The following is a 17,775-nucleotide window of genomic DNA, read 5'->3' on the forward strand; positions in this document are numbered from 1 at the left end:
AAATAAATTTCACAATTCACAGGTTTGGGAAATCAAGGGATTCCAAAGGCTAACTTGAGAATGTTTCCCCATCCCCCACAAAATGGCCCACAAAATGGCCATTTTGTTACCATTAGTTTGATGGCCATGATCAGTGATGAGAGTGACATTTGAGATAATTAAGCAATGAATGCAGAACCAACCTAATGAAGAGGTCCAAGCAATGACCGAGTTCTACAACTCAGTGATTCAACTAAAAGCTTGTCAGAGTCAACTCGATGAGATTCCAAGCAATGAGTAATTTTAAGTTACATACTTACACTAGACCATGGTTCTAAAACCCAGTGATTCAACTTGAAACCTGGCCAGTCAACTCAATTCAATAAGCCGAGTCACTAAGAAAAACAAGACTCGGTTCTTACTCAGCAAGACTTGTTATCTGGCCAACTCAATTGGCTCGATGCGATGGAACTCACCAAATTATTAGCTTTTTAATTTATTTTTAAAAAAATAAAAAAATCAAAGTGCTCGTGTCATTGCCAACTTGGCATGCAGTATGCATGTGGGATTGAGATCTTTTTTATATTCATCCACAGCACAAGCATACTTCAAAAACCCAAAAACTAGACTCTATGTCGAGGCAGGTGAGGTCAACTCGAACGAGTGACCTGACTCAATAAATAAGATATATTTGATGAGTATAAGCAATACAAATAAATATTTAAAATTGTTATATATATATATATAAAAGCAAAAGCTTTAACTTGTAGAATGGTGGTAACAAGGTTGTGCTTTCAACACACTGCCATGAGTTCAGGTCACACCAAGTCATTTTGAGTCAGCCAAGTTGTTGAGCAAACTCAACAAGTCTGGCTGAATTTGGACCGAGTGAAGCTCGTGACTGACTTTCTCATAGACTCAGCACAAAATCTTGTCAAGTCAGGTCAACTCGGCCTAGTTTTGAGTCAAGACAGCAGGTTTTAGAACTATGTCCCAAACATGTATTGCGAACCTAAACACCTTTTAATGTAATTATGAAACATCAAGTTGAGTCTGAGTCTTTGGGTCCACCCGACTGGGCCGAATATCAAGCCGAGCTGAGTTTTTAGGTTTTTGAACTATGCACCAGACATACTAAAATATAAAATGGAGAAAGCAAACATGCGAAGAAAGTCGAATTGGCACCTGGTTGGCAGTCGAATTATGATAATTGAACAATAATCATTTTAATCAAGGAATAAACTAGATCTGCTACAAAATGGCAGAACTGCACTACATCAAGTTACAAATCTTCCCACATATTCAAGTATTTGAAGGAAAGCAGCAAAGATGTTATCGCAGATCACGCAAGTGCATCTTGACCAAGGTCATGAAAGCCGCCTTTATAAAAATAAAAATACAGGGCTAGATTATGTTGTTTGTTACTTGTTTTTTCAAATGAGATCTGAACCAATCATCATGCAATCCAATGTGCCATGCGGAAAACTCTGGGGTAAAAGATTCAACCACAGTTCCATTGGCCATGCACTTTTTTCCTTTAAAAAAATTGTCAAATCCAAGGGTTGGGATTTGTGTAAAATTTTAGGATTGGCCAATTGAAGGTAGGCCCACTTGATGATCAGTTGGGATCTCATGCACCAAGCAGACTGACACACATTCAAAGTTCCTTGGAAATAAATATATGGATTTCAATTAGCAATTTGGATTATCTTTGCACTTCCATTCGACTGTCAGTGCTCCTATGCTGGTCGGGGCTAGTGGTCTCTCCACTGAATATTCCCCATCCCCCTCGTTGGGCCTTATCAGCATCCTGCCTTTGGTTCTCGGATCTCAGTTTTGGTGGGTCCTGATTACGGCCACTCCCACCTAGGCCAGGACCCTTTGTGATGTTCTCTTCTGCTGGGATCCTTCGATCTCCAGATGCAGCAGTTTTTGGTGCACTGAAAATGCCATAACTTGATGCAGACCGTCCTTCCTTTGGATCTGAAGGACCATTCTTTCGGTTTTCATCAATGCAGGGATCCTTCGATAGCTTCTGTTCTGTAGACAGAGAAGCGGTTGGAACTTGTTGTGGTTGCCATCTTTGATTTAGTGATGCACGGTCTGGTCGTACCGACTCATTTCTACCTGGGCCCCTGTTATTCACATGGGTTCTTTCAACTTCAGGAGGAAAATCAGCAGGCCAGGCTGGGAATTTAGTTTCGGTACCTTGGCTGCTTCTCTCAGTTGGTTTCATAGGCTGGAACCTGGTCTTCAGTTCACTTCTTCCACTATGCCAAGTCTCACCTGGAGTTGAAAGATTAGGGGGAGTGAACGCTTTGCCGATCTCTACCTTCCCAAATGCTGGTTTTGCTTTCACAGGGTCATCAGGTACAGGTTTCAAAGCTGGAGGGCCAAAACGCAGTTCAGCACTTGTGCCACTCTCAAATATCTGTCTTTGATTTTTGCCCGACCCATTGGCAATTGAAGTGTCAGGAAGCTTCTGATGCAACAGTTCCGTAATATTGGTATCTTCCGAAGGACCATCAACACTATCCATTGTTTCATCACTAAAACCAAATACTTTTTCAAAATCATCAGTCCCATCGAAATCTGACCAAGTCGTTTTTTCGCCGAGGTTGCTTTCAGGCATATCTGCTGGAGCCGTGAGGTGGACTTCAGAAGAATGCAGTGCATCGACTTCTTGATCAGAGAATACATCATGTTCAGTGTCCAAACCATGCTCAGAAGGATCCGCTTCTTCTTTAATGTGGGGAGGCATCTGGACCGAGCTGGTAATAATGTTTGTTGGCCGTGACGCAGCCACCGTGTGAACCTCACTACTCACAGCTTCCACAGTCTTTGCAGGTTTTTTCCCTTTCTTCGTTGGTCCAAACTTGCTGTGTCTGACTAATACATATGCCTGCCTTTTCTCCACAAATGGACCACTTTCCACAAAAGCAACATCTTCTATCTGTGAAAAAATGTGAGATGATTACTAGTAAGGAAGAAATATACAAATCACTATTGTTCAATTGAGCATTTGATTGGCCAACGAGAATCACATGTGGGGCCGGCATTTTGGTGATCCAAGTTATTAATATGTTAGGCTCCATGGTCATGTGAAATGCCCAAAAGCTCTCCCTTATCACAAGATCCTAACCATCTGAATGGACCCCTGTAAAATGTTGATGATTGGTTATAATTGTGCACTTCATCAGATAGCTAGGATAATCCGATGGTGGAGATAATGAATCAATAGCTCATATTACCAAAAGGTGGACCCCATCTGTACAATTGTTTGATCGGACAAAAAAAAATGTTTATTTATATTGAGCGTCACAAAAGAAATTATCAGATGCAGAAGCTCTATCATATAAGATACACCATTTTTTTCCTGCCAACATATCCCATTAATATGTAGAATTATCTTAGCTGTACAAAAGGTGGGCCACACCATAACAATCATCTGGTGTGAAAATCAGGCCCATCCACATATAGAGAAGGACACAACATCAATATTAATGGACAGCTGATATGACTAAGTATACTGACTACTGATCAAGGTTCTAAACATCGGTATCAGGAGCATATTGGAGATGCCCAAAAAATGATATATTACAAGGCACATCAGACAGAATTTGACTGAATTTTTTTCTTTTGGCCAAAATAAAAAATAAAAATTTATCAGAAAATAGGGGAAAATCTGAAAATGCCAGAATGAATCACTTCTTTGTGTTTCAACAAGTATTTAGTGGTGCATCAGATGATTCCTTGATAGGAGTGTTGTCTGCCGGCATGACATGATATAAGTCAACCAATTAGGCACTGAATGAACAAAATCAAGCATGATTTGGTAGATTATGGCCCATTTCACTAAAATACATCAAAAGGAAGACGAAAAAAATGAGAAAGAAGCAATGGTTTAACACCTTTCCCTATTTTCCCAAATGGTCAATTCTGCTTTGATTTGTCAAATCCCCACACAAATATTGTGTTTTGATTCCTAAAATAGGCCTAGATCTAGTCTATAAAAAAGTTTCTAAGCTATCCCCGAGGTTGAAATGAAGAAAAAGGTGAAAAAAAAAAAAAAAGATAAAAAGAAAAGAAAAGAGGGCCTTTGTGGCCGTATTGGCCTGTAACAGTGGTGATATGGCCCATATTGGACCATATCAGCCAATAAGACTGATTTTTTCCAGTTAGCCGATTCACCCAATGTTGTGTAACAGTAGGGGCGGATATGGTTATGACTAATGATACACAGCCGATATGGCCATATTACAACCATTTTTTAGAATCATGGTACTCTTGTGGCCCAGCAAATAAGTAGATCAGCATGATTTCCTTAACAGGTAATCACCATGGTGCATCCCATCTTTTGTCCCCATAAGATATTCGACATATGTGACATGTTGGCGGGGGAAAATGACTCTATCATTGCTAATGACACAGCAGCTGTATCTAATCAATTCTCACATCATGTACCTCAATAGTAAGAAACATGCACAGTGCTGACACTTTTTTGTAAGTTCAGCTTCAATAAAATTGAAGCTATAGACATCTAGCTATTAAATGACTTCTTTTTATGAAGCAATGAATAGGAAGAATGAATCAGAAGAGTATGGCAGTCACCAGAGCTGAAAAACGTGATAGCAATCCTGCCAAATCTTCATTTTCCGTACCCATGGCCATGCACTGTTACAGAAAAAAAAAAAAAAAAGAAGAAGAAGAAGCTGTCACATAACCTATTTGATGTTAGCATGCACAGAAAAACAAATTTGATGCAGGACCGATGCATGAACTAAGTAACATGTGAGATCACATAACCGAATCAAAATTCCAGTTAAAGCATTTAAAGTAAGCATTAGTAAAACCAGCTCAAGGAGGAGGTCTGCTAGTAAGTACTGGAAATAGCAAGGATTTATGACAAAAACGATGTTAACAATTATTACATCAATGAGATAATGATATGAATGGCTCCCTCCCTCACCCTCCCTGATTCCCATCTCCAGGGTATGCAAACATGATAATAGCACTTAACATCTGGTATGCATCGAAATTTTAGCAACTGTATGTATCTATACATAAATGCATATACATGCATGCATGTCATCATCGTCGTCATCATCTAAGGCTTATCGCAACTGATTGGGGTCTGCAACACGAATCCTGTTCGGCCATTCCACTCTAACAAGGACAATATCCTCAGTTAAACCAACATGCATGAATGTATATGTTTGAATGATATCAGGTAGAACTATAAATATCTTGCAGATAGAAACTGAAACAACCAAGTCCAACAGCATATCATGTATGGAGAGATTTTAGGCGTAAGACATTGTACTAAAAAGAGAAGGAAAAAAAATTGTAACAAGAAATGCCGGTCCTGGTGAGCAGAGGGAAAAATATCACAACTTTCAGCAAAGGGCCTACAGATGGAACATCATAGCAATCCTCATATATTGATTGTTGATTACCAAGAGAGACTATACTTCAAAAATAATTTACCAAGAGAAAAAGTTCTCCACGGAAGTCTATATCCATGAAATAAATCACAGAAGAAAGCACAAGTAGGGCCTTCAGTCCATGGAACAAGGACGACTTTTAGTGAAACAGGTCCTGATGTTTGGTTCTGTCTGCTAAAAGTCGTGCCTTTAAAGCTGTGGTAAAACATTAGCACCAATAATAGCCTTGAAGGATGCTGGGAGTTCTTGCATTTTGATAACTATGGATTCATTATAAAAGGAAAGAAACAAAAAAGTGGAAGAGTTGGTACCTCTCCTTCAGTGGTCAAGTCACCCTTATCAAAGCAGCTCTATTAAATCAACCACCAGTTTATTTCATGTCTCTATTCAAATGTCTAAAGGCTGTGTTGGTAAGGTTAGAGAGATTGACACATGAATTTCTATGGCAATGCACAGAAGAGAAGAAAAGGTTTCATCTTGTCTTGGGGGGAGGTGTGCAAATCTTATGATAGGGGAGGTGCATGCGTAACGATTTGGGGCAAATGAACCTAGCTCTCTTGGGGAAATGGCTATAGAGGTTTGGGATGGAGGAGGATGCGTTGTGGAGAGAACCTATCGCTAGAAAGTATGGGTGTAAAGAGGTAGAGTGGTGCACTAAGGATTCCTCCATGTTCAGAGCTCTAACAACCTGGAAAGAGCTTGTGACTATGAAGACAAAGTTCTTTGAGGGGATCGGCTTCTCTCTTGGGAATGGGGAGAAAATCCAGTTTTGGGAGGATGTTTGGATTGGTGATGCCTCCATGCATGATTTGTTCCTAAGGATTGCCCGATTGCCTTTGATTCACAATATTTCGGTTGCATGGTGTTACTCTTATTGTGAAGAGTCTATTTTGTGGACTCCCCCGTGCCGTAGACCTCTCTAAGATGAAGAGGCGGAAGAGTTTGTGCTGCTTCTAGATCGCAGCAAGCTTTACCACCCGGTTAGTGGATATTGGGATCAGATGGTTTGGTGGGCGGACAAATCCAAACGTTTTTCCATTCGGTCTTTTTTATGAAATAAACAAGTAGGGAACGAGGCAATGTGCAAATGCAGTACGTGTGGTCATATGGAGCTCCTTTGAAGATTGTGGCTTTCGGTTGGCTAGTCAGAAGGGAGAGGGTTTTGACCATGAATAACCTTCAGAATCAATCAATGATGATTCTGAATGTCTTATGTGTCTGGCAAATGCTGAACCAGTCAACCATCTCTTCATTCACTATCTGTTTGAGCATCAATTACGGTCTGGTTTCTTTAGGATTTCCATGTCTCATAGACCATGCCAAATTCTACCAGAGGCTTTCTTACGGCTTGGCATGGTGTGGGCCTTCGGAAGCAGGAAAAGGCCTTATGGAAGTTAAGTACTCTGGGCTTTATGGGAAGAAAGGAATGGGAGATGCTTTTGTAATGTTAGCAATAGTGTTGATAGGGTTTCGACAAGGGCAATGGGTTTTGTTGTGGAATGGTCCTCTTGTATAAATTGGCCGAGAGATTGTAATTTTCCTTTCTAGTTTGTAGTTATGCACCATCCTGGCGCTCTTTCTAATAAAATCACCATTATCTTTCAAAAAAAATAATAAAAAAGTTGTGGCTCAAAAAATGAAACATTTTCCAAATTTTATCGTATAGTGACCTTCTAAGAATATAAACTTCTCGAGAATTTATTCAATAAAGAATCCTTATATAACTGGGATGGGATAGGGTGAAGTATCAATTTAAGCAAGTCAAATTGATGTTTTCAAGGTTATGGTCCATGCGAAAGGGTTTCCTGCTCCAAACAAAATAAGCAGCAATGACAACACAATTGTCTATTAAACATCATAGTATCCTCAAGGATCGCAAAACATAACAATGACGAACTCCACTCAGCTCTTTTAGAAGAAACAAAAAGAGCATTGTTTTGCCTAAGAAAGAGCTCATTTAAAGGCTTCAGAACCAACAAACTCAAGGTCGACTTTGGTTTAATGTTCCATCACCCTTACACACTTGCTCACGAATCCTTCTTTGATAATTAGTTTACCCTTGACGGTCATGAGCACTTTGTCAATCAAGGATTTAGAAATTACTACAATGACAAAGCTTCGCCACCCTCATGTATCTCACAAATGCTTGCTTGATGTGCTTAAAAGATCTGGAATCTGCGGAGCAGTTATTCATTCACTGTGTATTTGCCAGAAAGGTTTGGGGTCTTTTTCTCCAATTTTCTGGGGTGTTATGGGTGTTTCTGAAGATGATAGAGGAATTTCTCATCGCTTGGCATGGCAGGGGGATAGGGAAAGAAGGAAAAAGGTTGTGGCGATTAAGTTTGTTAGTGAGTCTATGGGCTTTATGGTGAGAAAGAAACCATCGTTGTTTTAGAAACGGGAAGACTGGAGCATTGCAAGTCTTTAATCGGGCAATTCCTAACATGAAGGAGTGGGCAGAAGCATAGACTTTACAATCTCCTCTTCTAGTCCTTTGGGGGGCTTCTTTTTGGTGTAGTTGTATTTTTGTATATTTTGGCTTTGGCCGTTTTTTATGAAATCCCATCATTGTTCAAAAATAAAATAAAATTTATGGGTTGCAATGACAGAGTTCATTAGCAATATGCAAAGTCCAATGCTAATCCTCTTGTCAATGTTAACAAAGGTTATTCATTTGTACATTAAAAGTTTACAAAGTTTGCACTATATTGCATTTTATATTATAGAGGAACATGTAAAATGATTCAATGCTAAACTCTAAAAATGTAGGGAAGGCTGCACTTGGAGAAGTATGTAGTTCTGCATGCATGTATGATGAATATATGTGTGTATTCTTGTTACAAGTAAACTAGTGGATATGGCACGTGAAATGCATGTAGAGAGAGAGGAAGTGATTTGCAAGATGTGGGGAAGGGGAGTGGTGCTTGTGGAAAGATCTCTTAGAAAAGGGGTTTGCTACAATACATCTCGAGGTATTGCTATTTTAACGTAGGTACCTTAGTTGTTGAATATGAAGTCATGTTTCAATGTCCAAACTGTTTATATGATAGGCCTCATTAAAATAAACTCTCAGAATGGAATATTCCAACCTTTTGATCATTTGATTCTTTTTCTTTGAAAATGGAACGTCTCTTTTAAACTTACTTGTGTAGGCCATACATAGGATCTTCCAATCTTGAGAATGTTTTGGTTATCAACCATCCACTCTGTGGCCCATCCTACAAACAATGTAGATCATTGGAAAATGGTTCCATGTCCAACGGCTATAGGCCTGAAGTTATTTTTTTTTAAAAAGTTAGCAATAAATTGGGATGTATTTATGAGCACCAACTCAGCCTTCACGAGTTGTCGAGTAGGTAAAATCTCAGCCATCCTCTGGTCTCTTAAGAACAAGTGGGCAAAATCCCAACCATACATTGTGAAACATACAGCTGGACTCACTGTAAGTTAGATAAATACCATTTCTTCAAGTAAAACCTTCCCCCATATCCTCAAGTAACACAAAGTTTTAGCCATCTAAAAGACTAATTGCAAGCAATTTCTGTCGCTGACTGCTTGCCTTATTACAAAAAAGAAAACCCAAGATATTGCGTAAAATGTAAGGTACGACACCAACGTAATCAACAAAGCTGCTACACCTGCCTAATAATACAAAACGGAATTAATGCCTTCATACTATCTTACAAGGTAATGGATACAGCTAGGATTGGGTTTCACAAATACTCAAAATCTAAACTCTCAGGACATGCACGCATCAAGGGTGGCGGAAAGGATTTGTCAATAGTTCCTCAATCCTTGGAGCAACCAAGTTTTAAAAACAAGACTTCCACAAAAGCCTGGTGAAGTTGCTTCAATACTATTTTCTTAAATTCGATTAGTTGTTGCAATAGAACATAGAGGTCATGAGTTACTTGGTTACAATAAGGGCCTACTTGTTTCGCCAATTACCTTGGTAATTGAAAGCAAAAGTGTCATCATTATGATTTTACCACCCCCAAACCAAACACAAGAATCATTGGTCAAATACAAATGCATTCAGGAGATAGGTAAAGAGATTTGTAATCATTGCACTTTTTCAGTATTACCCTGAAAATCTCAAATCCAAACAACGACATCAACATATTTTGGTGATGATTTAACATAAAAGTAATGTAAAAATGTCATCGTTATGACTTCACCTCCAATAAACCAAACATGGGAATCAACGGTCAAACACAAATGTTGTCAGGAGACAGGCAAGGTAATTTGTAATCATTGCACATTTCCTATGCATTGCGGTGATAATCGGTGAAACAAACAGGACCTAATTCATAAGCACTGCTATGCACACACAAAAGGTAGACGTGTTTTCTTGAGCCGTCAAACCATGAAATACTTTTCCTTCCTCACAAAAAAAAAGAAGCTAAGATATAAGGATCATTGAGAGGTAAATGATATCATAAAAGCATATTCAGAGAAGGAAAATGCAGTACCTTCACCCTGTAGCCACGTTCCATCTGTCTCTTGACCATTTCAGCTTTCATTTGAAGGTCTTTTTGTTCCTGGAAATAAAAGTAATAAGTTCCTTTAACCATAACAGCCAAAGCTTACACACAAGATGATTAAATGTCAAGGTTCAAGCAAATTTAATGTTAGCATTACGGATTGCCTGGCCAAGGTAACAGAAGTAAACACACTAGAATCTTCATGGAAGACGTATCATCTAGAAGCTTTAGTGTACAAAACCAAAAGACATGCTCATTCCTCAAGCAAGTGAATTATGTGAGTATAGTTAGTTTCTACTAACAGTTGTACCAGTTTTCAAAAACTCACATCAAACTTGGATCTTTGGGTTTCGGAATCCGGTCTGTTTGAGCCCATGCAAACTCAAAGATTCGTACAATGTCATTGGAATATTGTAAACAAACAAAGAAGTCTTATTTAAAGAATCAAGACAAATAGAAAAGATAAAAGTGAAATGGCATCTCTCCAGAGACGACATCAGCCCACGGGTTGTTCTAGCTTGTTGCCAATTTAGAGCTGTTGATGTTGGATAAGGAGTGCATGCCTCCCATCAGTGTTCTAAGTATCGCTGGTATTAGCCAAAATACCGGCCGAGATTTCAGTATCGCCAACTATGCATAAGAATATGGCTGGAATATAAAACTTATATGATATCGGTGATAATATCGTCGATGTCAGCCAACATATCACAATATCAAATTTATCATTATACATCGGCACACAACCAATTACATAAGTACAAAGTACTGAAGATGAAAACAGCGAAATTCAGCAACAATTCAAAAAATAAAAACAACAAACATTTATCTGCCCTTTTTTTTTTTTGGGATTCTGTTTGTAATTTGTCTTAACAAATCAATCTGAGTTGTTTTGCATCAAAACATGAATTTGGGGGAGACATTATGATCAGAGAGGGATTTCTGACCAGAACCCCAAAGATGATAAAAATGTAATTTTCTTCGTCTAATTCATTTTTTTCAATGGATTAGCAGGAAAAAAAAAAGTAATCATGTCTACGCATGACTTTCATGCAATGAAATGGATCTCAAGAGAAATTTTGATTTCCAAGATGATAAATGGAAGAAATTGGGGAAACCCAAATTTCTTCCTTTTTACCCTTTAAAATTGTTATATATGTGTAGAAAAAATACGTTGATGTGTACGCTGATCTACAGATTGCCGGAGTATTTCTTTTTTGAAATTATTTTTAACTAATTAAAAATATATATTAAAAAAAATAACATAATAAAGATATGCAGTGGGTGGCCCCTTACACACAAAGATCACATGCTTTTTTTGTTGTGATAATAAGGCCAACATTCATATTGCCGCCAATCCAGTGTTTCACAAGGGAAAGCAAATTGAGGTAGATTGTCATCTCTTTTCACCGAAGCAATTTGAGCATGATCATTTTTCTCTCTCAAGTAACCAGTTAGGCTTGGTCGATATCTAGACACCAACTTGAAGGGGAGTATTAAAGATGGTGTATTCTTTTATATGCTATGCACGCCCTAAAAGAGTATATATGTAATTTCTCTTAATTATAATATACTCATGCAAACCATAATCACGGCAAGGGTTCTATGTATCAATCATCTCAGCCGATATTTTAGGTATTGCTGGTCAATGATACCATATTTTCCTAGAAATTATATATATATATATATATATATATATATATATATATATATATATATATATATAAACAATACACCGATGATAATATTATCGACACCCGCTGATGTATCGTGATATCCGTGATATTTCCTGCAGTATCCATGCTATTTTCCATGAAATCTGCAATATTTCCTTCTTGTATCTTCCACTTAGAGAACTAAATGGCATTCGTCTCTCATAGTTAATATTCTCTACACATCCCATCTTCTTTGCATCTTTCAATAATCGAAGTGACTTCTAATCACTTATACTAATATTCCCTTGTCATGTCTTCTTCCTTAGAAGATTTTGTTCTTTACCAACCGATAGCTCTCTTAATACTCAGGTCTCCATTCAGCCTTCATCTTTCCTTGATTGCTTCCACATAGTGTTTGAAATATCAGTATCGCATTAAGCATCGCACCCTTGGGATACAGATACATGTCGAGTATCGCATGGGATATATTTGTTGTATCACGTAATGTACAACTATTGTTGGAAACATGGGGAAACATTGGGAAATTGGTCGAATTTTTCAATGAAACTTCAGTGATTGTTAAAAAATACATCAATACGCACTTATAAATCAAAACATTACAAAAAACAAGTGCACACAATGGGTTTTCTTTGTATGGGGTCCTAATCTATATGTTGTCTAACTGAATTGATAAAACTATACTCAAACTCTATTCATATAATTTATAAATTTAAGAAGCTGTGTGGAAACACAAGCAAAACATTCAAAAGCAAAAGAAGAATCACTCGATCAGCTTACATGCATGTTTGATTTTATGTTTGGACACAAAGATTGCAACTGATTTGCAAGAAATTAAGAAATTTTGATTTTTCAATTTTCCACAACTCGACCCATCTCCTCCAAATCTCGAAATTGAAGCTCCCAATCATTCATGCAAAACATGAAAAATCATGGATTTGTAACAATTTGACACTGATTTATCATGATTTACAAAAGAAGAAAAAAAGGATCGAAAATCGAATCACCAGATCGAATATATGGGATATATCCCACTACTTGTGCTTTTTGTATCTCACAAGTGGGATACAAGATATATCATGGGATATATCGGATGATATCGTTGATACTTAAAACATTGCTTACACATTGTTTCTCCCAATGGATCCTCTGATATACCACATTTCGTCCCTTTCTTTTGTGAGCCGTTTGCTCCATAAGATCCAACTACATCTAACACTTTGTAGTCTACCCTTGTTACATCAATACTTATAAGAAGATGCCACTCAAACTTAGCACAAGAACACTTCTTATGCTAACTTGGTTCTATTGTTTGTGTTTTATTGCTTGTATTGTAGCCATTTGAATGATATGAACTAATTTTCGATATAGTTGATCACTTAATCGCCAACAACGCATGTTTTTGTCCCTTAAACAATGGAAAACTATTCTACATAGTTTTCTTTGTAATGTTTTGAGTTCTAAGTATGTAATCATGTGTCTTTTAACATCTCCAATGTTTCAGCAAAAAAATCACCATTTTCCTCAAGTTTCCCACTATTTCTCTCAAACTGTGATACAGTACACGACACATGAATTTCCCATGTTTCCCACAATACCTCCATATCCCCAGGGTACAAAACATACTATGGCACTATTACTTCAAACATCGGAGCAAAAATATTATGGCCACCTCGGTATGGATAAGGACAACAGACTTCGAGATGCCTCATAACTACATGTGGATCTAAGACCAAGGTATATTCTTGTTCTTTCCAGTTTATGGTTGAATTGTTTGTATTCCATTGCTTGTATTGTTTGAACTCACTTATGGCCAACCACAATATTTTGTCCCCTTAAAATGGAAAACTATCATGCATAATTCACTTGTAATGTTTTGAGTTTGAAATGGTAAACTATCATGCATAGTTCATTTGAAATATTTTGAGTTCGAAGTGTGTAATTATGTATCTTTTTAACATCTCCTGAAGTTTCACTGGAAATTTCTGGTTTCCCCAATATTTCCTTCAAACTGCAATACATGTGATATTTCCAGGTGTTTCCCATGATCTTTGTGACACGTATACTTCAAACACTAACTGGGATTGACAAACTTTCACCTAATCTCTTTTCCCTTCAACCCTACCCAAAGCGTTGGAAATTCATACATGGCCTCATTGACCCTCATACTTCCTATGTCGTAGGTCATTGATGCCATCATCTTCATCATCACAGCATTGACCCACTATTAGGGTTCAGCTTTATGGATCCCCATTTGCCAATAAATCCAATAAAAAGCCTGGCCCTCAGCAAACTAGCCTTCATATCCCTTCTCACCATCTCATCCAAGTCCCTTTAGGTTGGCTTTACCATGTAGTATGTAGTAGGAAAAAATATAGGCATTTGGTGTGTAGATCACTCATTCCAGCATGGGCATAGCAATAATGATTACTGTATTAGAAATTTGCAATCCAACAAGATAGAGTTTCAACAACAATGATGCCCAACTCAGAAACCTTCTGTGGCAGGCTTCAATAGTCATGAAAAAAGAATCAAACCAACAAATAAACATGAAGTGAATTAAAAAATGAAAAGATTCTCAAAGTGGATATAAGTAGCTAAACTTCTTCCTTTATTTTCAAATTGATGAGTTTCAGGAATCAACAATAGCTTAACATAATAAAATACTTGAAACAAAATGTGAGCACAAAAAACTTACAATTTTTCCCGTAAAGCGGACCTCTTTGCAATCACCTTTGAGAACTTCTGGCTGCATCAAAAAAGTCAAATTTGTCAAGGTTTGTTCAAGGACTACCAACCTTCCAAGCTATCCCTTACCCAACATAGCATCATGAAAAAATAGTGAGTATTTACATAGATTTATGTCCAGTAATGCAAGAAGTGAGATTCTGCTAATTACCTCCCAACTGATGAAATAGGAGAATAGAACAATGACGAGCATACAATGACATGGGATGATTTCCAGGCTCACCATAAAATGTAAATAGTATTCCAGGAAGTCATCAAAATATACAGAATATGCATGTAAATAATAGATTTACAGATCACAAGTATAGCAGAAAAAACTGTAACTTCCATCCTAGTTGAATGAAAGCATTGACAAGTTAACTTGGACAGACAAGTAGGTGTTGAACACTGACATGATGTGTCGGAAATGGGAAGGCGTGGAAAAACGGAAATGTCGGCACGACCATTCAGAATGGCACTGAGAGAGAGAGAGAGAGAGTAATGGTCTCCTGCGAACCATCCCGCACGCTAACTTGGTGCAGTCCAATTTCCACCGCAATGAGTAAATCGGATTGTGTACTGAGTAAACTCAGTTGGGCTCACTGTAAATCGATGTGGCCTATCCATGCCGTCCATCCGTTTTTCAAGCGCATTTTAATGGTTGAGACCAAAATTGAATCATTTCCCATGCTCAAGTGGACCATAGAACAAGAAACATTGGGAATAATAATTTCCACTGTTGAAACCTTTCTAAGGTCTACAGTGATGTTTATTTGTCATCCGGCCTGTTCATAAGATCACACAGATATGGATGAAAGGAAAACACAAATATCAGATTTATCCAAAACTTGTGGACCCCAAGAAAAGTTTCAACGGTTGACATTGAATTCACACTGTTTCCTGTGGGGTGGCCCACTTGAGCTTTGGATATATTTCATTTGAGCTTAAGCCATAAAATTATCTGTTAAAATGGATGTAAGGAGTTGATGGAATATATAAATCACGGCGGGCCTACTCTGTACGCAATTCCTTCCCCGCAGGAGACCTGGGCGCGGATTGGCTATTGACAGGTTGAGCAATGACGTCACCAAATTTTGTGGCTGCACCATGAGATATGTTTTGTATCCACACCATCCATCCATCTGGAGAGATCATTTTAGGGTAATATCCAAAGAATGAGTCACATCCAAAGCTCCAGTGGACCCCACCACAGAAAACAGTGGGGAGAGTAATGCCACTGTTAAAAACTTCTAAAGGCCACAAAAGTTTTCGATCAAGCTTATATTTGTATTTTCCCCTCTCTTTAATGTCTTTGTTAACTTTTGAATAGGTTGGATTTCGAAAAAACATCATGGTGGGCCTTAGAAAGGCTTCAATGGTGGGCATCAATCTTCTCGCTGTTTTCTGTGGTGGGGTCCACTAAAGCTTTGGATCTGCCTCATTCTCTACCTCATGGCTTAAAATAATATCTCCAAATGGATTGACGTTGTAGATACAACACATACATCATAGTGGGGACCACAGAACTTGGTGACATCACTTTAGTAGCCAATCTCCCTACTCAACCCGTCAGTATCTAATCCGTGTACCCTTTCGTCAGTATCTAATCCCTACTTAATGGTGGCGTCACTCTCCCCACTGTTTTCTGCGGTGGGGTCCACTGGAGCTTTGGATGTGACTCATTCTTTGGATATTAACCTAAAATGATCTCTCCAGATGGATGGATGGCGTGGATACAAAACATATATCATGGTGGGGCCACAAAATTTGATGACGTCGCTTCTCAACCTTTCAATAGCCCATCCGCGCCCAGGTCTCTTGCGGGGAAGCGGATTGCGTATTGAGTAAACTCTGTGGGCACGCTATGATTTATATATTCCATCCACTCCTTACATCCATTTTAACAGATAATTTTAATGCTTAAACCAAAAAATTAAGTATATCCAAAGCTCAAGTGGGCCACACCACAGGAAACAGTGTGAATTGAATGTCAACCGTTGAAAATTTTCTTGAAGTCCACAAGTTTTGGATCAATATGATATTTGTGTTTTCCTTTCATCCATATTTGTGTGATCTTATGAACAAGTCGGAAGACAAATAAACATCACTGTAGACCCTAGAAAGGTTTCAACAGTGGAAATTATTATTCCTGATGTTTCCTATTCTATGGTCCACTTGAGCATTGGAAATGATTCAATTTTGGTCTCAACCATTAAAATGCACTTGAAAAACGGATAGACGGCATGGATAGACCACATCAATTTACAGTGAGCCCAACTGAGTTTACTCAGTACACAATCCGATTTACTCATTGCGGTGGGAATTGGACCGCACCAAGTTAGCGTGCGGGATGGTTCGCAGGAGACCATTACTCTATATATATATATATATATATATATATATATATATATAGAGAGAGAGAGAGAGAGAGAGAGAGAGAGGAATGCTCACCTACGCACCTTCTTATGTAAGCACCCATGTGCACCTTTGCATACATGTTATGGGCACAGAATCTGAACGGTCCACGTGATGCAGCACCCCTTGAAACCTTACGGGCCCAACTTTCAGCCCGAAACAAAACTCCAGTGGGCCATAGCAAAGGAAGGAAACTGTTTCTCTTTGCTATGGCCCACTGGAGTTTTGTATCAAGCTAAAAGTTGGGCCCGTAAGGTTTCAAGGGGTGCCGCGTCACGTGGACCGTTCAGATTCTGTGCCCATGACACGTGTGCAAAGGTGTGCACGGGTGCTCACGTAAGAAGGTGCCCAAGTGAGCATTCCTCTCTCTCTCTCTCTCTCTCTCTCTCTCTCTCTCTCTCTCTCTCTCTATATATACACACACACACACACACACACACACACACACACACACACACACACACATATAATAGAGAGAGAGAGAGAGAAATGCTCAGCTAGGCACCAATTCTCACGAGTTTTCATGAGAACTCGTTTACAGTGATATGAGCCCAAAATATGAACCGTCCACCTGATGTAGCAGCCCATAAAACCCTAAGGGCCCAACCTTTACCCTGATCCAAAACTCTGGTGGGCCATGGCAAAAGGAAATAGTTTCCTCCCTCTTTCATCATGGCCCACCACAGTTTTGGATCAGGGTAAAAGTTGGGCCCCAGGAATTTCATGGGGTGTTGCATTAGGTGGATGGTTCAGATTTTGGGCTCATATCACCAAAAATGAGTTCTCAAAAATTCTCACAAGAACTCATGAGCATGGTATGCCAAATCGGTTACGTATCGGCCGTATCGGCCGATACGTAACGGTAACGGTGCGAAACGGCCGATTCGATTTTTTGTACCCGTATCGGCTGATACGGGACCGATACGGGGGTAACGGGCCGTTACGGGGCGTAACGAGCCGTTTTTTAGAAACATCTTGCTTCCAAACTGTTTCTAACTCCTTCTACTACTAATTTCGACCAACCTTAGCTAGGTATTTGATAGAAAAACACATTAT

At 38.7% G+C, this 17,775-nt stretch overlaps 1 protein-coding gene across 2 annotated transcripts in view; it reads right to left on the reverse strand.

The window, feature by feature from the left end:
• Positions 1-1,147: 1,147 nt before the first annotated feature.
• LOC131249343 (translation initiation factor IF3-1, mitochondrial) overlaps positions 1,148-17,775 on the reverse strand; it is a 37,637-nt gene continuing 21,009 nt past the window's right edge. For both annotated transcript variants that reach the window (XM_058250030.1, XM_058250029.1), the window contains exons 5-8: positions 14,276-14,326; positions 9,896-9,964; positions 4,591-4,653; positions 1,148-2,932 (exon numbers count right to left, since the gene is read on the reverse strand). In XM_058250030.1, the coding sequence (XP_058106013.1) occupies positions 1,685-2,932; positions 4,591-4,653; positions 9,896-9,964; positions 14,276-14,326 (1,431 nt within the window). In that variant the 3' untranslated portion in view covers positions 1,148-1,684. The remainder of the gene's footprint in view (positions 2,933-4,590; positions 4,654-9,895; positions 9,965-14,275; positions 14,327-17,775) is intronic.

The sequence above is a fragment of the Magnolia sinica genome, chromosome 6, assembly GCF_029962835.1.
Source record: "Magnolia sinica isolate HGM2019 chromosome 6, MsV1, whole genome shotgun sequence".
Taxonomy (NCBI): domain Eukaryota; kingdom Viridiplantae; phylum Streptophyta; class Magnoliopsida; order Magnoliales; family Magnoliaceae; genus Magnolia; species Magnolia sinica.